The 25147-nt window shown below is 39.1% G+C and overlaps 1 protein-coding gene across 5 annotated transcripts in view; it reads right to left on the bottom strand.

The window, feature by feature from the left end:
* Positions 1-25147, bottom strand: part of PAM (peptidylglycine alpha-amidating monooxygenase) — a 150350-nt gene that overhangs the window by 70278 nt on the left and 54925 nt on the right. For all 5 annotated transcript variants that reach the window (XM_064439408.1, XM_064439410.1, XM_064439409.1 and 2 more), the window contains exons 2-3: positions 8928-9441; positions 7646-7766 (exon numbers count right to left, since the gene is read on the bottom strand). In XM_064439408.1, coding sequence (XP_064295478.1) covers positions 7646-7766; positions 8928-9019 — 213 coding nt within the window. In that variant the 5' untranslated portion in view covers positions 9020-9441. The remainder of the gene's footprint in view (positions 1-7645; positions 7767-8927; positions 9442-25147) is intronic.

Genomic DNA, 25147 nt, shown 5'->3' with positions numbered 1-25147 from the left:
ATGTGCCATTGTAGCAGCTATCATAGAAACACATTTATTTTTCATTCATGCACTTAATTCTACTATGATTTAAAAAATATTGTTCCCTGGGCATTCTAAGAAACATCACATGTCCTTTAAAACAAAGACAAAGAACAGAATCAATTTTTAAAGAAACAATTTGATATGTGGTTTTCTTGCTTAAGCATTGTAAAGCACTAACATTTTCCTGGAGCAATTGGATGAACAATCTATACAAAATACAGCGGGCAGAAAACTTATCAAGAATGCCCTCTTCATAACGCTACAGTTGCCCCTGTTGCCGAAAAGACTTTTGGTTTGAGTTTAAAACACTCAGCATTTAAGCCTTGGATATATTCCTGGATTAAAATCTGAACCAATTAAAATGCGAACACAGTAAACTCAGACCAATGGTCACAAACAAAATCCAGGTTTTCCATCTACAGGCACCTTGGATAACTATGAAAGAACTTGAAATATAAAAATATATAAAAATATAAAGTCCTTGAGAACAGTAAAACCTAAATATCGCAATCCTATTGAAAGGAAGGCTCTTACTTTGTACGTCAAAAAAAGAGTCAGTAAATCATTGGAACAGCACAAAATTGCATTTTTTAAATGCATGTGAACTACACAAACAAAAAAATAACGTCAGTCTCATCTTTGACAGCCAGATGAAGGTTAGTCCTACAAAAACACCACCTAGAAAAAAACACCACCTGCTTCACTGAGATATTTGGCCAAAGATGATGCAGGATATCTAGATTACTATTTTAAGAAATAAATTAATTGCCATGGTTTATTTACATGTAACAGAGGTTAGGCTATAAGGTCAGCAGTGTGGCTACTGGGTTGACAGTTACGCTATTAGCTATTTTAAACCTTTTTTTCCCCCCAACTTTTAAGGCTGTTTGAGAAAGGAGAGATGTTAACTACTGGAAATTCACTATATCATGAACTCAAAATCTGACAGGACTTTCACTTTTGTAAGGACTGCACTAAACAGGTGAAGATAAAATTCCTGTTATGAAAAACTTCAAACCTAATTTAAAGGAAGACACTGCTAATAGGTGTAAACAATTAAATGCCACTGAGAAGGAAGGATAGGTACAATGGTGATAACAATATGTGATTATACAAAGCAGTGGTGTGCACAGATGAGAAACCAGTTTTGGTGGTTTTGCTAGAAGATGGAAGGATAAACAAAGGTCAGCTGATACAGCTGATGCCTTTGGGTGCTCTCCTTACATGCATTTACAGAATGACCATACTAAAGCTTTCTAAATGTGAAAAGGAAATATTCTACCTTTTTAATTTAACTTGGTATTAGAAGTAGATTTTTTTTAAAAAAAGTCTGAGAACATTTGGAACCTTATACGCAAACTTTGAAAGTCAATGGCAGCAATGCTTCACATTTAGGTGGAGTATAATGTCTTTAAACACAAATTGGATTTGAAAACAGTGTGGGCAACACATTTTTTTGACACCATCATTTACTCAATTAAGAATGAAATAGTTAAGAAAAAGGTATTAGGACATATCACGTACGGAATGGCTGAAATTTTATAACGCGTATCATAACATCTACAAAGATTATTAGAAATCTAGATGTACTAATATCTTTGGCTCATTCTTTTTTAATTGAAGACTGTTAACTGGAAATTACAGATGTATTAAAATGGTATCATGCTACTGATTTATCTGAGCTGTTGCAGAACTCAGTCGTGCCTCTCTGACTCAGTTACAATACATCTACAAGTAGTAACTGCCTCAGTTAAACATCTTTCTTCCATGTTCTTCATCATCTGTATTCAATATCAATGTACTCTACATTGTATAGTTTAGAAACATGCTCTTAGGTAATCTGATGTGCCTTGAGGATTTTAACCCTAAAACAGAGCAAAATTCTTTTAAGACAAAAACAACAACAAAACCAAACAAAAAAAAAAACAAAAAAAAAAAAAACAAATTAATGAGCCTCACTGCTTTGGAGAAGAAATGGGGGGGAGAGGGAAGGAAGGGAATATTTAAAGTTTTTACCTTCCACCTATCTTTTGTTGTTTGTATTGCCTTATATTAATCACCTTCAGATCGTCCTCCAGTGTAATCTGAACTGATTCCATTTCATTAACGAGAGATCTTGGCCAGCAGTTACTTTAGCATGACAAGCCTATAGATGATCAGTACAGGCAAAGCACTGAATTGTTAAAATTCCATACTACTCACAGTGTAGTTTCCTATTCCTTATCACGTCTGTCTCCTCCAACCTACTACCCCACCCTGTTTTTAAAAAATTTATCTCCTCCTCTTCCCTATCAAAATATACTTTTCAAAAGCAGAGAAACTGGGAAGCAAACTCACAAAATTACCCTAAATACAACCCTTTTCAAAATAATTTCCAATAACTTCCTAAAAGGAAAGAAGCATATCTGAAAAAAAAAAAATCCAAGATTATCTATGGGTCAAAATTAATTTGACAAATTCATGTCACAAAGAACTATCACTATTTATTAAATATGACAGTCTGGACTAAAACTCCAAGCCAGCATCCTCTCATTATTACTGTAAACAAGGAGGGTATGTTCTGGTTTTTGCATTACTGCTCCTATCCTACCCCTTATTGTCTTTCCATAAATAACTCGCATTAGTTACAGTCAGAGAAAAACATTGTTTGGCCAAAGGATAATGCAGTCAATCAATGTGGTCATTCTGAAGTCTCTAACATTACTGGCATAAAAACTCAACCTGGCATAGTCACAAGGGTTTTCAATTTTGTTTCTGATATACAAGCCAGGTTGTATTTAGCTAATAAGATAAAATGAGCAAATGAAAAAACAGCTATTGGATTCAACAAAACAGATTCTGTTTGCTTATCTCCAATTGTCAGTGTTCCAGACTTCAAACACCAGAACATCCTGACACTAAAGTGCTACAAAAGGCACATTGCAGAATCCACAATAATTCTGTCCTGGTTTCTCTACCCTACCATAAGTAAGTCTGTGAGCATGAGGGTGCACATTTGATCCATCTTCAAGCGAAAATTACTATACAAACTTCAATTTGCATAAAAAACAAGCTGGGTGGGGGGGTGGGGGTGGGAAGTGAGATTGCTCCACTACGCACAACCCCATCAATTCAGATGTTTAAAAAAAATTAAAAAAAAAAAAAAAATCCAAAATGAATAGAAGTGTTAAAGTGCAACAGGCTGCCTTTTGAAAGCAGACTGGGGAGGGGGAAAGAGAAAAGCCCTACACTTCTCCCTCCCACCTCCTGCCCTCCCACTCTTTTCTCTAATGGAAGAATCACTTCTCATAAATCTCTGGTACTGATATTCACTGTGCCAGGGCCCAGATTCATATAAGAATTAAATTCTACTTTTTACAGAATTTCACCCTAAGTAATAACAAAGTCACTCACACAACTTTCTCCAGAGTCAGAGCAAGCCTTGGGGGATCTAAGGTCAAGATCTCAACTTGGTTGTCATAGCAACAGTAAAGAAAGTTGTACCAAAATTAATTTACCAATGAAAACTTTGTTCAGCCTCAAACATAGTAGTAATTAATTAAAAAACCCAAATTATTATGTATGAACAAAATTACTCCAGATAGTTCTAATTGCCCATAAATTTTTGTCATTATTTCTTGTTTGATTTGTAGCAAACAGACATTCTCAGCAGTAAAACAGCGTTACCAGCAGAGTCAACATGTTTACCCTGGATTCTTAATAATGCTTTCACAAAATAGCCTTCAATTTGCTTAATAGCATTGGGTTTCTTTTCTGAAATTCTGAGTTTTCAAAATGAGCTGATCCCATCCCTCCAGGAAGACAAAACATACTGCTTCCCGTTTAAATAGTAGGTCCTAATATACTATGCATTTACTGTGCAGAGTGATAATTTTCTTATGATTATCTTAAGTATAAAGAATGTTTACAGAATTTTTCCCTCAGAACTGAAAAAGCATTCCTCTCCACAGCTCTTAGATGTCCTCCACCCTTCAGCAAAATTACACACCGAAATTACTCTTCGCATGAAATATTAGTTGCTTTTTTCCCTACTGTGCAATTGGAATAATTATTAAGGAAAACCAGAGTATTTAAGTGCAGCAGATATTGTTTCCTCCACTTTTGAGAGGTGGTACTGTTCAAAAGCACCCTCAAATATAAACCACATTTATTAACTGAGCTGGAAAACCATTCTACCTCATTGATTTCCAGATTTGTATTGCTTGAATATACAACTTAGTGCCCCCATTCATAAGAAGCACTCAGAACAGTTTCAGATGAACATTCTTGTTTGGCACCTGTGCCAAAAGAACGCACAACTCAGGGCAGGTCTGCACAGTTAGTGCTCTCCTAAGCTGCATGAGGGGTCGGTTCTTATCGATTCACTCACAGGGCAGCTGCAGCTACAGAATGTAAGGCAACCCACCCCTCAACCCTCCGAAGTCACTACGAGTCTAGTAACTCACTGGAAAAAAAATGCAGGGTTTTTGGCAATCTTTCCCACAGCCTTGACAACACGAGATACAGATGAATTGAATTTTATACAACTAACATACCAGTACAAGGACAGACATTAAACTTGGCTCCAGCCATTTGCAAATCATTCCAGCAGGAATTATGCCACCTTCACCATTACAAGGTGCTACCCATGCAGATGAGTCAAAATAATTTGGGGTTTCTTTCCCTCCTCCTCCTGTTTGAAAATGTTACCTCTGTGAATATGTATATATACCTTTATGATTATGTACCTCATACTACCTCTGTGAACCACGTACATATTTCCCAGAGTTTAAGTTGTATGTTAGCTGTATGACCCTACATTAAAAGGATTCAATGATTCCTACAGTAATCTTTCCAAAACAACACTGTGAATGCTCATAATCTAGGTACAATCTTAGTGGTAGTACCAAAAATTCACCTCAATTTCAAGGAATACAGCCAGGTGGTTAGACTTCTTGGAATCCAAAGAGATTAACTTTCAGTCTCTGTTTTCAACAACAATTACCTGTGAAGCTGGAGTGTCAAGGATTTTGGAAAATAAAATTAAATATGATTGCCTACAGTGATGCTATGGAAGAACTCAGCAGTACTATTGCAGAAGTTCCTTTTTTTTTTTTTTTTTGAGCCTGGAGATATTTTTTACTAAACAACCAATACTCCAGCTCTTCAAGAACTTTTCTTATGTTAAATGAAGGTTCTGACTGTATGTCTACTCCAGGTCACACTGGTCATAAATTGTAAACAGAACTGGTTAGTTCCATTACACAACTTTCTGTTAGCTAGCTGTGACTCCAGATAAGAAATGTGACTGTCATGTATGCATACCATCAAGAGAGAAGGACGCCAGAAGAACTGAGTTTGTAAAATCCCCTCAAAGTACTAATCTGTGGCCAAATAACGAATTCAGAATTCATAACAATCCAGCTGAAGCAATCTTCTTACAAAAAAATGCATGCCAAAGAACAGATAGCATAGAACATACTGGTGTTGCTCTAAAGATACTCTTCTGGTCTCTAGAATTTAACTCATTCACATCTTCTCAATTAATTTCTGCTCATTTTTTTTTTTTTCTTTTCCAGCCTTTCCCACATAAATTATTATGCTTGAGAACTCAGGAACTGCAATTAGTCGTAGCCAAAGTATTGATACACTTCCAGAAAGCCCTTAATAAGGCATTTTAGAAACTGCACTTGTCCTCTTGCTCTTTGGTCTATTTTGGCATCTTTCCTGAATAGAGGTAAACTTGCAGTTAGACCCTGGAAGCAGAAACCTTTATATCACAGAATCATAGAATACCTCAAGTTGGAAGGGACCCCAAAAGATCATAAAGTCCAACTCCCAACTTATGCTCTTATATAAACATCAGAAGAGACAACTTGGACTCTGAGCAGATCTACGGTCACTAAACACGTATCGACCCACAAGTAGGGCCAAGAGGTACAAGAAGGAGATAGCAAGGTAGTAAGAAGCCACCACAGAAGAATTTCTTTGCTGAAGAGGATCTTTCCCTTCCATGTTCCTTCTACCAGAAAAATGAACTAACAGCACTAGAACTACAAAGCTGTTGGTTATCTTCTTCTGTGAATTGCAAGAAAACAGACTGTCTTTTCTGCCATTGCTTCTTGCTGAGTATATCAGTGTTTAACTCATCTACATGGAAAGAAAGCTTCCTGTACAGTTACTGTGCGACACTGTATTAGGCGGTAGGAGAATGAAGAGAAGGGCAGTTGAGACTGAGACAGGGGAAAAAAAATCTAGACATAAAAATATATAAGGCCAGTTATTGGTTATTTTCACTTACCTTTTTAGGAATTAACTTGGCAACTTGGTTTCTGTTGATGTCTTCCCCCATCCCTCCCCAAAACCTACACTATGCTACAGCCTTACGGTACGGTATGTGTACGGTATGGGTACATAAAGGCTGTTGGCTCTAGGTACACATGAATGTGAAAAGTGTTATGTCCTCTCTTCTAACTGTCACAGCCTTTTGGTGGTGGTGTTCGGTTTTCGTTTTCTTTTTTCAATACAAATCTGAAGTGACTGACCCCTTCATATGTGTTTCCTAGCTCTTCAACTAATGACTCCTCAGGTAAAATTAATAAAATGTAATTACAAATGTGCACCTGGATGAACTGAGACTACTTTTCACTCTTTCTGAATGAGAAGTTTAATATTTTGCTACAGACAAATACGATCTAGCACAAACTATAGTTCTGTTTCATACTCACTGGAGTGACACCCCTTGCTCTAAATTACATGTTCCAGCGGGGTGTTCCCCAATAACTGAAAACCTCATTTTCCCTTCAGTATTTTTTGAAAATGCTATCTGCAACAATGAGTCATCATCTACTGCAGCACAACATCCTGCTCTTTCCAAGCATCTGCAGCCCTCTAAAAGAGACGTAGGGTCTTTTAATGAATATATATTTCCCTGCATTGTGTTGCTGCAAAAAAACCCCCATTAATCATTATTTATCTTTCCTAAGAAAACTACACATGAAAATGACAGTAGAATCTCAGGCTTTTAAGTGAATCTTAAAAATGTTACTGCTAATGTTAAAACTCTTAATTATTGTCTTAATTTTTACTCACTTGGCTCAGCATAAGATAAGCAACGTAAAACCTGAAAAAGGATACCATTATAACTTGTTTACCGTAGCTTTCCCAGACTATCTGAAGGGCTTAAAATACTGGGTTAAAAGTATTACCCTTATAAAATGCTTTTTGGTTGTTTTCTCTCAGATTGATGAAGTTGCAGCAATGTTCAGTTTGATGTAACTAAATTCACCGAAGCATCATCTGAGATTCAGTGTAAACTGCAACTCTATATAATTTTAAGTCTTACTAGCACAGCTGGAAATATTTCACTTCAACAAAACTCAGATTCCTTGTTTTAACACACTTCAGCAATTCAGTTTATGAAACCAACATTTTACAAATAAAATTAGTCAGATGAAAATATTTTTCTCTCTTTTGAGATTACTTTTCTGTTTCCTACTTTTCTCTGGACATACATGTATCTATATAAGTTACCCTGGGTTTTTTTGTTCATTTTATGTGAGTGATATCATAGGCAAGGTGTAATCTCCTAGCTTATAAAGAAAAGAGAAAGTGGCGACAAGAAAAACTGCATTTCTCTCACCTGCTTAGGAGTCACCCCAGGCATGCGAATGTCCAACGCAAAATCTGACAGACCAAGTGAAATCACTGGCTGGTCACTTTCAAGGCATTCACTGGAAAGAGATCTGGTAGTATCTTTAAACCTTAAAGAGAATGAGGAGAGAGTTTTTGAAATATTGATTTTTGTTATGTTTCTTTAAAAAGAAGGGTCTTCAGAACTAGTAAACAATTTTGACAATGCTGATTTGCTCCAGGAGTGAATGGAAATTTCACTCCTTCCTGAGCTGAGGAAAACATCTTAGTTGTCAAGCACTACCTGAAGTAGTTCCTCTGAGCAACCACAGAGACTAGTTTGCAAAACATTAGCTGAAAACATAATCTGTTGTCTCATCTAAATCATTGTCTGAGGTACACGGATGTACCGATAGAAGATTAATTCACTAGAAAATGTCAAGTACTGTTAGTAATTCACAACGGTTCTGGTTTTTTTTTAAGACTATGTACCTGATGTATAATTCAACACAGATTAAATTTAAATCATGCGTAAAGGGGAAAATTTTAATTACAAAACCACAACATTTATAGCAACTGCTATTATAAGTAGTGAAGTAAACTAGTAAGTTTTACAACTTCACATGAATACCAAGGACTGTATCAAATGCAATGTATAAACAAGTTGCAACAAAATGTAGATGACTGTAAGGAACTAAATGGTAAGACATCTGAAACATGATGCAACACTGATATAAATTTTGAATATCTATATTCATGTATATATATAAATATAAAAGTGACATGGTAACTACAGTACCCAATGTACCTCACAAACAGTAAAACAGTTTTTTGGAGAGCTAAGCGGCTACTTCTCTTGCCAACGCTACAATAAAGTTTACCTATGCAATTTTGCATTCAAAACTCCCCAAATTACTCAGGATTGCCCAGTTTTAAGCTAGTTGATGGTTTCTTGTTAAAACATCATTTTATATTGCAAGCTAACTCAAGCAGGTGAAATATATTTACTCCCTGTGTTAACACTCCTGTGGCATTACCTCAAAAGTTCTATTAATTGTTGTTTTATCACCCTAAACTCACATTTTATAGAGCAACCTATGGATAAAACAAGAGCTTCTCTCTTCAATATGACACGACTGACACTTCAAAATTGAAGAAAGAAAATTCAGAGCAAGTGAGGAAAGCCAACAAATACCACACACATTTTTATCTAGGACATGCATTTTCATACTTGCATGATATCATAAGCAACTGCATGCATTCAACACATAAAGTCTTCCTGCGTAACCCACCTCTTGAAGACAGAAAGTGGGCTTCTGAAACCAAAACAGATGTTTTGAAAAACAAGAAACAGTATTAGCAGGTTGTTAACGAGGCCAGCCATGTCCACCCTGCTGTTCCTGGCCTGATTAAGAGAGCAGAAAAAGGACAGTGCAGTTCTATCGGCTGTGATCCTGACAATAAGGCGGCAGCAGCAGCAGCATCAATTCACTACTTCATTATTATGTGCTCTGCGGGCATCCTCCAGCTTCTGACAGACCATCTGTCTTGGAAGGTGATGCGTTGTAAATCAGGAAGGTGGATGATGCTATTTTGTCTTTATTATTAGCTGTAAAATCTGTTGAAGAATCTTCCCTTGCAGACAGATGACACTGTACTTCTGTCCACTTAAGAGCTGAAAAGAAGTAGCACTTCTGATGCTTTCCCCCCAGGTTGTGCAGTTAAATCTGCACATTACTTATCAATCCACAGTGCCGGAGACTCCAAGTGGCATCGCAGAAACCAGCGTCAGTCATTCTTCAGAACCTATAAAAATAGAAGCGGGTAAAGGATGACTAACACATTACAGCATTAGTTCTCAGCAAATCCCTTTTGAGGCATTTTAATACATTAGTAAGTTCTTTCACAAGCTTTAGCCCAACCCAGTGAAGATTGCACCAAGTCTGTCGATTCCTCCTTTTCCTCCCCTCCCATCCATACAGGTTCAGTAACTGACACATTTCATAATGATGTACAAAACGCACTCTTGAACACATTTTACATGATAGGAGGAAATATAAAAAAATCCCTCAATATGCAAAAGACAAAGCATGGAGTATTTCACACATACAAACACGAGTCTAATGTGTTCTACAAGCAGCAAAAAAAAAGCCAAACGCTGACACGGCAAAAATCAAGGTTAATGACCTATCACTAAATGTTTCCGCACACGATGGAGGCTGGGAGAGTATTTTACTTTTAACACAACCTGTAACACAACCTGTAATACACCATTATGTCATTAACGTATCTGTTTCTTATGTACTTTATTCACTTTTTACATCCATTTCAGAAAATTAATACTTACAAATTATTTCTGGAAATACTGCAACAAGCACAATTAACATCAGACTGCTTTATACTAGTTGAACACTTTTCTATCCTTTCATATATTGAGGATGTACCAGCGAAAACCATTACTCTCCTCATTGCTTTAACTGTTCTTACTCCCCCATTTTAGTTGACGTGACTTTCTAATTTCAAAATTTTGATTTTCTAAGAAGTATGCTAGAAATCGCACCGTGTGCTACTGAAGACATACAGTAGTATTTTTATTGAGCATTCCAATCCTGGCAGAGAAAAATTCCAAGTCATAAATAAAATCAAAATCTTTAAAATGTATTACGTAGTAATTGTTTTAAGATAAATATTAATAGTAAAAAACACTCAAAAAGAACTGTCTCCCAGCTCCTGAAAGACATAGTCCAAATACTGAATTAAGGATGAAATAGAAAAGAAGGATTCTGAAATGAAACACCATTAAAAATAATGTGTTTTATGAAAAATCACCTCCATCTCAGGGCATATGTATTGAAAAGGCTTCTTATGAAACAAAAGTGTTTACGCATAGACTAAGAAGCCATGCTGGCTTGCCTATTGTTTATCAGCTACGCTAGATTTATATTAAACTGTTAGTAAGATTTAAAAACCTGATTATACTAATCCCCATTAAACTTGCATATTTTATTCATTGAAGGATGACAAAAGATTCAGTCACAAACAACTGAAAATAGATTTTCAGCTTGCTGGAAACTTGCCAAAGGTGTCCAAAATCATTCACGCAAGCAACAATACAAGCCTAATTCTTTTTTTCTAACGTAAATTTTCACATCTACATTTCTGTAATCCTAATCATCTTCAATAGTGAACTATGGAAAGCTGAAAAACAAATAAAGGACTGCACTATGACAAAAACCAAAGGTCATTAAAAAGAGAGACATGTGTGGTATACTTCACAAAAAATTAAGACAACTATAAAAACAGAGAGCTTCATTAGTCTTTAAGGTACAATTATACAACAGTAACTGTTCAGCATCTTTGTAAGTCACCTGGCTTGAAGGTCTAGTACTTTATTTGCATTACCCAAGAAATTAGGCCTTTATTTTCAGACCATACTGTTAATACACTTGACAAGCAAGAGCTCTGAACAACAGGAGGAATACACTGAATTTTAACATACACAGAATTACAACATTCTCACTTAACTTTCTGGAATCTGGATGATATTTTCCAGTGACTAGAAATAAAAACAGCTTCAAGAAGTCTGAGATTGGTTACACCAAGTCTGATACAAACACCTACCTGGTATATGAATTAATAAAAGAAAGCTACTGAGAAACCTGACCATTAACAGTCCATCTTCATCTGAAATATGAGGGTTTCTTTACAGAAGCTTTCAATTCTCACTGCAGGGTTAAGCATGCTAATAGCAAAAATCACCAAAACACACCTTGATGTTACAGAGGAATATCTGATGATTCATGGCTTTTAGAATGTGGTCCACAAGACAGAAAAAAATATTTAAAAAATACGGAATTATCTAAAAAAGCAAAGTAATTAAATCTGTAATGAGATCAATACAGGTATACCTAACACCTGAACACCTGACTTTAAAAATGGGTCAATTTCAGCTACAATCTTTGTTTTTAACTACAGTTTCATTAGCTGGATAGACATGAAATGGATAAAAGTTTAATGCACCTGGTACTTAAGATCAGACCCCTGCAGAATCAAATTTTACATTTGGGACAAAAGTAAAAACAACAACAAAAAAAAGAGGCAGCACAGTTCTGAAGAGATTTCAATGTCACTTTAGATATGATGCAAGACACAAGAATACCAGACAACAAGGGAAAAAAGTGAGGATGAGAGATTCAATAATAAGATTACACAGTTACTTATGTTCATTATGTGGATATCTTGATACCACTGTTTTGCTTTCAATTTGGGGTAAGAGATCCCAAGGGAACAGAAGTGGTGAAGTAAAAAAGATGTAATTAATGACAAAGACTAGAGTGAAATGAGAGCAAGGGAGATGAAAACTAGGTTGGGCAATGTACACATGTTATTTTATCCTGCATGCCCCACCCAGACGAAGCAGAAAGCAATGATATAAAATAAGGGAGTGAATTAAAATAAAACAGCCAACCACAACTAGCATGAAGACATCTTAATGAACAGGCTGAGGGAGAAAAAGAAAAAAAGTGGCCAAGAAGCTGGAATTCAAAAGACAATTCAAAACTGCAAGCAAAAGAAAAGTAACAATATTTTGATATGATCTTTTACAAATTAAACAGTCTTTCAAAATAGCAATTAAACGATGGATTTTCAAAACTGAACTACAATAAAAGAAAGCTCTGTATTAACCACAGATTCATAAAGCACATCATTATAATAATTCCTTGTTCTCAGTTTAGTCACTAGAACATTTTATACACAGTACCAAGTGAAGAAGCCACAAGCAGAAACCTCACCTTCAACCACCACTACCTTAAAAAAAAAAAAAGGTCAAAGCTTATGGGAACTGATATGAAAGTGTATCACAGGGTGGTAATTTCTTGCAGCTGAATCCCCTTCTTGTTTCTTATGCATTGAAATAATGGAATTGAGCAAGGATTATTGAGTTCTGTCTTCAGCTAAAGCAGAGTCCATATTTTGTCTTAGACAAAACTTTAAGCTCAGGCAACGCTGGGGATATAAACAATGACCAGTTCAACAAATGAACCGCAACTAGGCCTCCAGGTTGAAACACTTTATTTCAAATAACACAGGAAAAGCAATATGTTGTGGGATCAGCTTAGGGATTCATTAATGAGCTCAAACCAGTCGCTTACCACACTCTGGTCAAAGACGCACACAAAGAGTTTGGTCAGAAGATCTCAACATCTTGAGCCCCAACTTCAGTAAAAACAGCTCACAAAACAGTTAGATCTATCTACAATTTGGGGAAGCAATTATCAGAAACACAGATGTATAATGATGATGACAGCAAACTGGGAGGAGGGGCTGATCAGCCAGAGTCATGCTGCCATCCAGAGGCACCTTTACAAGCTGGAGAAATGGGCTGACAGCAACCTCATTAAGTTCAATGAGGGCAAGGAAGTGCAAAGTCCTGCACCTGGGGAGGAACAACCCCAGGCACCAGTACAGGCTGGGGGCTGCCCAGCTGGAAAGCAGCTTGGCAGAAAGGGACCTGGGTGCTGTCATGGACACCAGGCTGAACAGGAGCCAGCCATGTACCCTTGCTGCAAAGGCGGCTAATGGTATCCTTGGTGCATTAGCCAAAGTATGGCCAGCAGGTCAGGGGAGGGGATCCTTCCCCTCCACTCAGCACTGATGAGGCCACACCTGGAGTACTGTGTCTAGTGCTGGGTTTCCCAGTACAAGAGAGACATGGAACCTACTGGAGAGAGTCCAAGGAAGCGCCATGTAGATGATGAAGAAACTGGAGCATCTCTCCTCTGAGGAAGGGCTGAGAGAGCTGGGACTGTTCATCCTGGAGAAGAGAAGGTTTAGGGGGGATCTTATCTGTGTACAAAAATACCTGAAGAGAGGGTGCAAAGAGAATGAAGCCAGGTGACAGCTTGTTTAATATCTTTATCAATGATCTGGATGAGGGGATTGAGTGCACCCTCAGTACGCTTGCAGATGACACCAAGTTGGGCGGGCGTGTTGATCTCCTTGGGGTTAGGAAGGCTCTGCAGAGGGACCTTGACAGGCTGGATCAACAGGCTGAGGCCAACTGTATGAGGTTTAACAAGGCCAAGTGCTAGGACCTGTAGTTTCGTCACAACAACCCCATGCAATGCTACAGGCTTGGGGAGGAATGGCTGGAGAGCTGCCCAGCAGAGAAGAACCTGGGGTCTGTTTGACAGCCAGCTGAACATGAGCCAGCAGCGTGCCCAGGTGGCCAAGAAGATCAACAGCTTCCTGGATTTTTTCAGGAATCGTGTGGCCAGGAGTAGGGGAGTGATCATGGCCCTGTACTGGTGAGGCCACACCTTGAATGCTGGGTGCAGTTTTGGGCCCCTCCCTACATCAGAAAGATATTGAGGTGCTGGAGCACATCTGAACAAGAGCAACAAAGCTGATGAAGGGTCAGGAGGATGAGTCTTTTGAGGAGCAGCTGACGGAAATGGGGTTTTTTAGTCTGGAGAAAGAAGGCTGAGGGGAGACCTTATCACTCTCTATACCTGAAAGGAGGTTGTAGCGAGGTGGGTGTCAGTCTCTGTTCCCAACTAACAAGTGATGGGATGAGAGGAAATGGCCTCATGTTGCACCGTGGGAAGCTTTAACTGGATATTAGGAGAAATTTCTTCACCAAAGGGGTTTACAAACATTGGAATAGGCTACCCAGGGAAGTGATTGAGTCACCATCCCTGGAGGTATTTTAAAGACATGTAGATGTGACGCTTACGGTTATTGGTTACTGGTGAACTTGGCAGTGTTGGGTTAATGGTTGGATTTGTTCTTAAAGGTCTTTTCCAACCTAAATTATTTTATGATTCTATGATTCTATTCTATGATGGGACCAATTCAATGGGCACAAACTGAAACACATGAGGTTCCCTCTGGACATCAGGAAACACTTCTTTATTGTGAGGGTGACTGAACACTGGCACAGGTTGCCTGGAGTGGTTGTGAAGTCTCCATCCTCGGAGATACTCAGGAGCCATCAGGAAATGGTCCTGGACACCCACCTGTAGGTGGCCCTGCCCAAGCATAGGTGTTGGACCAGATGACCTCTGGAGGTCCCTTCCAACCTCAATCATTCTGAGTATGTTACAATAAATTCTTTCAACCATTAAAAACTTTAAAAATAATATATAAGGCCAGTTCAGTATGTCAATGAAAAGTAGTAAACCAGTTTGAGAGAAATAGACAGCAGGTGATGTGGATAAGGGGTTACAACCACACAAGTTCTAGCATTCTCCATGATATGGAGACAATAAAAGGAACCAGGGATGGTTGATACCAAGGATTTTCCCTTTGGATTGTGGCAGCAGATGATGAAAACTTTCTACGTCTAAACTGAGGTCTCTTCGTTACTTTTACAACTCCACTGCTCATACAGGGCAGTGAATGCATAAGAAAATGCTAGGAAAGCCAAGAAAATCCTCACAGGTGAGCTGCTTTTGCAGTTGAAAGTTCTTTGAACACCAATGAAATGATGATTACAGAAAACGTAGGGCCTACCTAACTTTTAATGTAATGTATGGTCAAACAAATGTAGCCCCATAGTGACTTTTTTTTCTTTAAATAAGTATCAAAAATGTCCTGATTTCTGTTTCACCTTTTTACCAAACTTTTTGGATTAAATAATACATTTATCACCTTAGAAAATTCTTCCTGAAAGCTTTGTTACTTTGTTCGTGGAGAACTGTTTACTTTCCTTGAAGGACTTTTTTTACACAGTTAGACAGAAAAACATTTAGAACATGATTATAAATCATCCAAAAACTAAGGAGGTTTAATTTTTTAGAATAGAAGAAGCTGCTGCAAACTAGACTTAATTGCACTGTCCCTCCAGAAAGAGTTAAAGATAAATTTTCACTGTATACCAAACCCATTGTAATTGTAGGCTGGCTTGTATTTTCTTCCTCCTCTTGCTCAGCATTCGTACAGGAAGCTGATGCCCTCCTCTTCACCCACACCAGCAGCGTGGTAATTTTCTATCAGTTCAACTGATTGATGTGCCAGCAGGCAGCTGCTGTACTTTTGTCACAAAAGAAATGGTGTGAGCATGCAGCTGGGGTTGGAGAGGAACACCCTGTTCTGGCACCAATTCATACTGGATTTGGTGCAATATTAAGGATACTTTTTTTAAAATAAGAATTTTAAGTTGTCAAATATAGTTTGTCTTTTGGTTTAATTTAGATTTTACAAACTTGTATCTTCTGCTTCTAAACATTTTTCAGATATGGATACCATAGGGAAAAAGGAGAAATATGATTGCTCTTATTGTTGTTTTTATGAACAACCTTTTCTAAAATTTGATCTGCTATGCATAATTACAGTGTGAAGTTTTAAAAGAATTATTTCATGATGATAAGAAACCTATTGTCCACTCCATCAGAGGAAGCACAGTATTTATACACTGAATAAAGAACTGCGACTTGAATTTTTGTGTATGTATTACAGCAGTTGAATTAGATGCTTTCTAAATGGATTTACTCTTTGCATGCTTTCTGAATATATTGCAATTGGTCTGTGTACTTCTTTCCTATTCGACTAAAAGTATTAAATGAAAACTCATATTAAGCAGTGCTTAAAAGGATGGCTTATGTGGGCAATGTAATTTACAAAAAAAAAAAAAGCTGAATACCTGAATATCTAAGCTTATCTTGAGTGATTTTGCTGACCTGTTAATCATTTATGTGCAAAATGAAGGATTTTTATGGGTTTCCTACTGGGAAAATAAGTTCTACTTACTACCTGAAGACAGCCTATCTGTACCGAGAAAATATAGCAAAATCCTTGGAATGCTCTGTCAATTCAGTAGGTATGGAGAGTTTTACATACTAGACAGCTTTCTTTTGAAATTAATTTCTACAGCAAAGAAACAGACGATGAAGAACTGTCATTTATACTCTGCCTTGCCCTCTTGGAGATCAACAGGTTCACAATATGACTTGCAGGTCCCTAACTGCTATAAGGAGATAGAATCACAAAGATATCCAAGCCCTGTCATCCCAAGCCAGAAGCAAACCCTGTTCACTGAACAATAAAGGAAACATTTGAATCATACTTAGTAGTCAACTCATACAGCAATAGCAGCCATGGAGATCAGAAACAAAAGGACATAAGAAACGGGTTATAAGATGTGTTTATGCAACAAAAGAAAAAGGCCATTAGTTCCAGGGGAAATACGGAAAAAAAAAAGTATATTATGCTTTACTACTTTATAAAATAAATAGAAATTAAAACGAGACTGAGACTCCTTTTGTGAGCATCAGGAAACGCATGAGGAAAAACAGAAGAATCAAGAGAAGCAAAAAAAGCACAACTCAAGGTGTCAGAATCACTGTCACCCTAGGCTCTGAGTTCTGCCCAAAGCTGCCATCCTCAGCGCCTCCGCAATGACTAAAGGGCAAACTTCAAAGGTTTAAACAGACCTGATTTTGTCAGATCAACTTCTAGAATAGTTAATTTCCCAAACAGTGAAAACTCAGTCAAAACAGAAGAAAATGTGTAAGGAAAAAAAGATGCAAAAAGATTTAACTACTACTTTGCAATGTGATCTTACCAAGCAGCCTTTGCTTAAGAGTTGCTTATCTGCCAAGAAGTACCTTCCCACTCACATTTTCTCCCCTTTCTCAAAGTAAATGTTGCAGAATCTCCACCCCTGCAGGTATTTAAAAGAAGAGTAGACGCAGTGCTTGAGGATATGGTTTAGTGGTGGACTCGTCAGTGATAGGTTAGCGATTGGACTCCATGATCTTAAGGGTCTTTTCCAACCTTAATGATTCTATGATTCTATGAAATATCACTCCTCAAATCAATGCAAGCTCAGGCGTGAGACAAATAAAAACCTGAAAAGGAAGGAAATTTAATACTGCATAATCTAGAGATACATGCCGGAGTGTTTCAGACAAAAATAAGACTAATTTTCTTGGAAATTCTGGAAACTTAAATAAATTTCTGAATTCTAGCTAAGAATTTAAAAATGTGATATACAACTCAAGGTAAAATTTTTATTAATTTTCTCCACCACTGTACTGTAAACTGCTAGGTTGTTTAAGAATGAGGAATTGTACTTCTTTTGATAGAACAGAAACATGTAAGCAAACTACAACAGAAAATCCTTTCCTGCTCCTATTAATATAAATGTGCTTGCATTACTAAAATATTAGATTTCTAGCAGAAATTCACTTTTATAACCTGATTTTTCATTCTTGGACACCCAGAGACTAGAAAACCCTGTGATCAAACATCAGGAAAGCTGCATGCCTTTTTGGAAAGTCTAAGAATGAAGGGCTTTTCATTTTTTTCCTCCGATCATCTTTTAGAATTAAATATGGTCACAATTTACTAACACAATAATTGTTATTAAATTGATAATAGAATCTTTGATAATCGTGAAACACAAGCTCATGAAACTGCTTGAAACACTCCCTGTTAAAAGAGCAAAATGTAAATCCTCCTTTTCTTCTTGTGGAGTCGCGGACATTTTTCAGAAGTCTGAAGACCAGAGAAGGTATGTGTTAGCTCTCCTATTCTGCATTTTAATAGCATTTAAAAAGCACTTTATTCACCACAAATCATCTTCTAATCCTTCTGCTTTGACCAGGTATCAAAACAGGTAAAATTCTCTTGTCAAGGAAGATCAACATTTTACACTGAAACACGACATCTTAACAAACTGCTAATTTCATATTCTGAAAAAATGAACAAGTTGGATGGTACTAATTACTTGCTTAAAAGGAAAAACACATGAGAAGCTTCCACTTTCATTTTAATATCCAGATCGCTATCAGTGGCACAATGTAATAACGATAAAGGTTCACTGAAGTGCCCTTTGTTTTCCCTTTGTTATGCAAAAATAGAAAATACTAAAGGGAGAATGTTTTACAGAGTTAGGATTAGCCTCCAAGGATAAAGCAAGTGAGAGATCATTTCAAATATTTAAATTCAATTACACATTACATATGAACTATGAATTAAAATTCATGGCATGTTCTTTTGCTAAGAAGGACTTCAAACCAGGCTCCCTGAATTCACTGTGTACAAGTTATATACTCAACCAAGAGCAAAGCACCATTTTTTTCCAATCGAAGTGTGTATAACTTTGTTAACATGGTGCATTGTATTTATGTGGCAAGGTTTTGGTAGCAGGGTGCCTTCAGGGGTGGCCTCTCTGATAAGACACCAGAAGCTGCCCCCATATTAGACAGAGCCAATTTCAGCCAGCTCAAAGACAGACCTGCTCCTACTCAAAATTGAGCCCATCAGCAACACTGGTGATGCCTCTGTGATAACATATTCAAGAAAGTGTAAAAGCACAGCAGCTGTGAGAGGAGTGACAAAATGTGAGAAAAACATCCCTGCAGACACCAAGGTCAGTGAAGAAGGAGGGGGAGGAAGTGCTCCAGGTACTGGAGAAAATATTCCTCTGCAGCCCATGGAGGACCCCAAGTCAGAGCAGAAGAATGTACCCTGAAGAAAGCTGCAGTTCCTGAAGATCCCACAGTGGAACAGGGTCCTGGCAAGAGGTGTGCCCTGTGGAGAGGAGCCCATGCAAGCACAGGCTCCTGGCAGGACTACAGCCCATGGGGTACCCACGCTGGAGCAGCTCATTCCTGAAGAACTGCACCATCAGTGAGAATTCACTCTGGAGCAGTTTGTAAAGTTGAGCCTGGGAAGAAGGGAGAGGTATGGGGAAGGTGGTTGTAGATTTGCTCTTCATTCTCATTATCCTACTCTGTTTAATTGGCAACAAATTAAATTAATTTCCCCAAATCAAGTCAGTTTTGCCCTTTAACGGTATTGGGCAAGTGATGTCCTTGTCCTTATATTGACCCATGAGCTTTTCATCATTTTTTTTCCCCCATGCCTTCTTGATGGGGTGGGAATTGATAGAGGGGCTTGGTGGGTACTTGGTGGCCAGCCAAGGTCAATCCACCACATATGGCTATTAGCCTATTTTAAACTGATTCATTCTAGGCAAAATACATCAGGAAATGACTAGGTGAGCAGCGGAACTCACAGAACACAGACAACAGGTGATGGAGCACAGCTGCTGCTCAGAGAGCCTGTGAGCACAGCCCTACTACACCGCTGCAGGGACTGTGGAGCCATGCAAGTTGCTCAATGTCATCAAACAGGACACTCATCTTCTCTCCTCTTTTCCTGTCCCTAGGCTAGTTTTCTGTCAGATTAGTCAGTTACACTGGTTCCCAAAGGTACTGGATTTACTACATGAGCACTGGAAAAAAGAAGAGAGCAGCATGGAGCTAGGAGTGAGGACAGCATAAGGGGTGGGAACGACCTCTAATGCTAGTGAGCTTCTAGCCCTGCTTGGCCATGTGACTGTAATACACCTTTATCCATGGTGTTCTGCAAATGCTATTTCCTGGTCCCATACAACATACTTCTGAGTACACTGCGTTGATTAGTTCCTCACTTCCTATTTGCTTAACACGTGCATAGGATGCTGGAATGTCCTGTGAATGCAAACAAGATCCAAGACATGCACCCTCTCCTGCCCCAGCCCGCACACACCCCCTGGAAAACCCCACCTAAATGAATTTTCTTCAAGAGGGGCACACCATTAGCTGGATGAGATAAAGGGAACTATTTTTAATAAAGGAAAGAAATGTAGGATTACTGTTATTTGGAAATGTACTTTGAAAATAAATTAACCTTACTAAATAAAAGGTATGGGTGCTAGGAAAACAAAAAAACAAAAATACTTGCTATCAGTGAAATAGAGTTATGCTAGTTTTCTTATCCGTGGTCAGTCTTCTGGCAGAGTATTTTATTTGACAGAAATGTAGAGGAGAAGGTTGCTGGCATCTTCCCCACTTTCCCAAAGATACAGACTGTTTTTTTCCATGAACTGTATGTAGTACGACACTCTCAATTCTCAACAGATTAAAATCTGGAATATTCTACCACAGATCCAGCCTACGTGAGGTAGTTAAACTGAGATTTACAGCACTGTAGCCTCACAAAAATCACAAGCAACTTTGTTTAATTAAAATAGTTCAACAGAAATTTGTTAGAGTTTATTGCAAAACTAATATTGTAGTCTTTTCTTGTTCCAAATGGTTCAGATAACAACATCTCTTAATTAAAGAACAGATAATGAGAAGAATGGAAGATGAACACTGAATCATTTAATCTAATCCAATTTAATGTTAGTCAACAATTGAACAATATATGATCGATATGAAAAGCAGATAAATTAATTCTCAACTATTATAGGTGGTTTTATGACAAACTTTTTTCCAGCTGAACAGTGTATTTTTTCAAAACAGGTATCCATGAAAGTAATAATCCTGTAGTCATTAAAAAATTGCTAGAAAACTAGCATCTCTACAAAGACATCCAGATTTTCAATATCACAAAATACAATAATGCTAATACTAAGGTAACTGGACACAATAAAAATAGACCAGTATTTTACCAGAACAAGTCTTAACATTAAGTGGAATGTTTAAAAAGTAAAAAGGTAAGTACAACACAATTGGCTATTATTACACAGGCATCAGGGTTTTCTATATGTGGAGTATATAGGACATAGATGGATAATCAAGAAGCAGCTGAGGTTTCCTTGCTAGAAATCATGATTACACATGGGGAAATTAAGAGTTGTTCACAGGAGAAAATGGAAGAAAAACAAAGTGCATTGGGAAAGAAAGAGTAAATTGAAAAAAAGCAGAAACCAAAAACAACACAAGAAACAAATGCTGAGAACATACTACGATCTATTAACGTGTACAAAATGTGCAATGCCATGGCTGAAGTCAGTAGGGGGGACCCCACACCAGAGCAGGTGAACGTGCTCTGAAGGAAGCTGCAGTTCATGGACAGCCTGCACCAGAGCAAGTTCCTGGCAGGAGCTGTGGCCCGTAGAAATGTACCCATGTAGGAGCAGTTTTCTGGACAGGTATGTGGCCCCACAGGTGACCCACTCCAGAGCAGTCCTTTCCTGAAGGACTGTACCCTGTGGAAAGGGCTCACATTAGACCAGTTCTTGAGGCACTATATCCCATGGGAGGGATCCCACATGGGAGTAGGGGCAAGGGTAGGAGTTCATTGCAATGTTAAACCCCATAGGGCCTGGTCCAAAGGGACAAGGGATTGAGATTGGAATGGATATACTTTTAAAACTGTTGTAACCCATGATACAAGTTGTGTTACGGGAAGTACTATAGCAGGAACCCATTGCAATGTTAAACCCTATCACCTCATGCAAAGGGACCAGAGGTAAAGATTGTAATGGGTATACCTTTAACTTGTTGTAACACTTAATTTGGGTTGAATGTTATAGGAATTCCTGTCACAGGAACTACTCTAACCAGTGGGGGACAAGCCTCACATGAGGCAGTTCACATGCAGTAGTAACCCGACCTGAGCTGACTTTGGTGCCCCGTAACTCCACACAACACACATCTCTCCTGCCCTGAGTGACCACTGCAACAGATGAAGCCTAAAGTCATGGACTAAATGAACTCAGTGGACATTGTACAGGCATTTTACAGGGGTGGTCCATTGACTAAGGAAACTATACCTGTGTATATATCAAAGGACAGGAAGGGGCATGTCTGTAGGGTGTGGATAATGAGGATGTATTGCATAGTGTGGGACCTGAGCACGATATAAACAGTATGAAATAAGGGGTGGAGTTTGTACTGGTTTTGGCTGTGATAGAGTTAAATTTCTTCCTAGTAGCTTGTATGGAGCTATGTCTTGGATCTGTGACCAAGACAGTGCTGAAAACAGCAGGATGTTTTAGCTATTGCTGAGCAGTGCTTACGCAGTGACTAGGCCTTCCCTGCTTCTCACACTGCCCCACCAGTAAGTAGGCTGGGAAAGGACGCAGTCAGGACAGCTGACCCCAACTGAACAAAGGGATACCCCATATCACATGAAGGAGGACTAGGTGGACATCTGGAGTTAAGGTGCTTGTCTTCCCAAGTAACTGTTACATGTGATGGAGCCCTGCTTTCCTGGAGGTAGCTGAACACCTGCCTGCCCATGGGATGGAGTGAATGAATTCCTTATTATGCTTTGCTTGCACATGCAGCTTGTGCTGTCCATATAAAACTCTCCTTATCTCAACCCATGAGTTTTCTCATTTTTACCTTTATGACTCTCTTCCCCATCCCACTGGGGGGCAGTGAGAGAGGAGCTGGGTGGCCCTGAGCTGCCCACTAGCATTAAACCACAATTAGTTCTGTTATATTTGCCATCTCTGTAACACTAAACAAGCCAAAGAGAAATAAGCATGATGGGGAAAACAAATAATCAGGATTAGTACCTAAACTACTCTGGACATGTCCACATCATGTACTCTTTAGTCTCTTTGTAAATGACTTGGATGCAGGATTGGAAGGAATACTAATTAAGTTTGCCAATGACACAAAATTGGGAGGAGCTGCTGACACTCTTGAGGGCAGAGAGGCCCTGCAGAGGGATCTGGACAGACTGGAGAGTTGGGCAATCACCAACCATATGAAGTTTAACAAGGGCAAGGGCAAGATTTTGCACCTGGGACATGGCAACCCTGGCTGTACATATAGACTGGGGAACGAGAGGCTGGAGAGCAGCTCTGCAGAGAGGGACCTGGGGGTTCTGGTCAACAGCAAGTAGAACATGAGCCAACAGCGTGCCCTGGCAGCCAAGAGGGCCAAATGTGTCCTGGGGTGCATCAAGCCCTGCATTGCAGCCAGTCAAGGAAGGTGATTGTCCTGCTCTACTCTGCGTTGGTGTGGCCTCACCTCGAGTACTGTGGGCAGTTTTGGGCACCACAGTACACTAAGGATATAAAGCTACTAGGGAGTGTCCAGAGGCGGGCCATGAAGTTGGTGAAGGGTTTAGAGGAGAAACCGTATAAGGAGTAGCTAAAGTCACTTGGTTTGTTCAGCCTGGAGGAGTCTGAGGGGAGACCTCATCATGGTCTACAGCTTCCTTGCAAGGGGAGGAGGAGGGGCAGGCGCTGATCTCTTCTCTCTGGTGACCGATGACAGGACCCGAGGCAATGGCAGGAAGATGTGCCTGGGGAGGTTTAGGCTGGATATTAGGAAAAGGTTCTTCCCCCAGAGGGTGTAGGAGCACTGGAACCGGCTCCCCAGGGAGGCAGTCATGGCACCAAGCCTGACACTAATCAAGCTGCATTTGGACAATGCCCTCAGAGATATGGTGTGAATTTGGGGTTGTCCTGTGCAGTGCCAGGAGTTGGACTTGATGATCCTTTGGGGTCCCTTCCAACTCAGGATATTCTATGAATCTATGAATCCCCTCCACAACCTCCAGCTCCAGGCTCCTGATAAAATTTAATTGTAGATATATGCCTTACCCTAGTTCCTGGACTATGAAGGGGGATTCTAGGACATGTCTGTAAAGCACTTCCAATTCACTCTAGCTTGTTCATTTCCAGAGCAGAGCAAATCAAGTGTTTTTACCTGGAAAACACTATTCAGCTATACTCTAGCAGGACAAGAAAGGTGAGAAATTAAAAATAACAGTATTCCCCCCCTCCCTGCACCAACACCTGAATCTTAGACTGTCCTGGTTTCAGCTGGGGTAGAATTAAATTTCTTCATAGTAGCTAGTATGAGACTATGTTTTGGATTTTTGCTGGAAACAGTGGTGATAATGTGGAGATGTTTTAGTTGTTGTTAAGTAGCACTTACATTGGTCAAGGACTTTTTCACCTCCCCATGCTCTGCCGGGTGCACAAGAGGCTGGGAGGGGGCACAGCCAGGACAGCTGACCCACACTGACCAACGGGATATCCCACACCATATGACGTCATGCTCAGCATATACAGCTGGCGGATAGAAAGAGGAAGGGGGGACGTTCAGAGTGATGGTGTTTGTCTTCCCAAGTAACCGTTACACGTGATGGAGCCCTGCTTTCCTGGGGATGGCTGAACACCTGCCTGCCCATGGGAAGCGGTGAATAGATTCCTTGCTTTGCTTCACCTATGAAACTGTCTTTATCTCAAACCATGAGTTGCCTCACTTTTACTCTTCCGATTCTCTCCCCTGTCCCACCAGGGGGGAGTGAGCGAGTGGCTGCGTGGTGCTTGGCTGCTGACTGGTGCTAAACCACGACAGACTCAATCCACAAATAAATGGTATTACTGCCAAAAAAATGTAATACTTGTAGGGGAAAAGGATATGAAATTGGATCTATGCAGGGTTGGGAAAGATAGCATACTCTTTCTGGATACTGGAAGTAAAAAAAAAAGTATTTTAAAATGTATTCACATAGAACTAGTAGTTTTCAAAATTTAGGTAGTTCAGATCACAGAATGGTAGGGGTTGGAAGGGACCTCTGGAGACCATCTTTTCCACAAACTGCACAGGCAGAAAAACCTTTACATTCAAGACTTTCCAGTAACTCTATTGTCTATTTTGGCTCATGCAACAGCAATCTTTGACTTACGAGGAAGGACATCTTTACTTCACATTTCTTTTACTTCCTTTACTTGTTCAGACAAAGATACGTGTAACGGAAGATG

The sequence above is a fragment of the Phalacrocorax carbo genome, chromosome Z, assembly GCF_963921805.1.
Source record: "Phalacrocorax carbo chromosome Z, bPhaCar2.1, whole genome shotgun sequence".
Classification (NCBI taxonomy): domain Eukaryota; kingdom Metazoa; phylum Chordata; class Aves; order Suliformes; family Phalacrocoracidae; genus Phalacrocorax; species Phalacrocorax carbo.
This window is presented reverse-complemented; position numbering and strand designations above follow the sequence as displayed.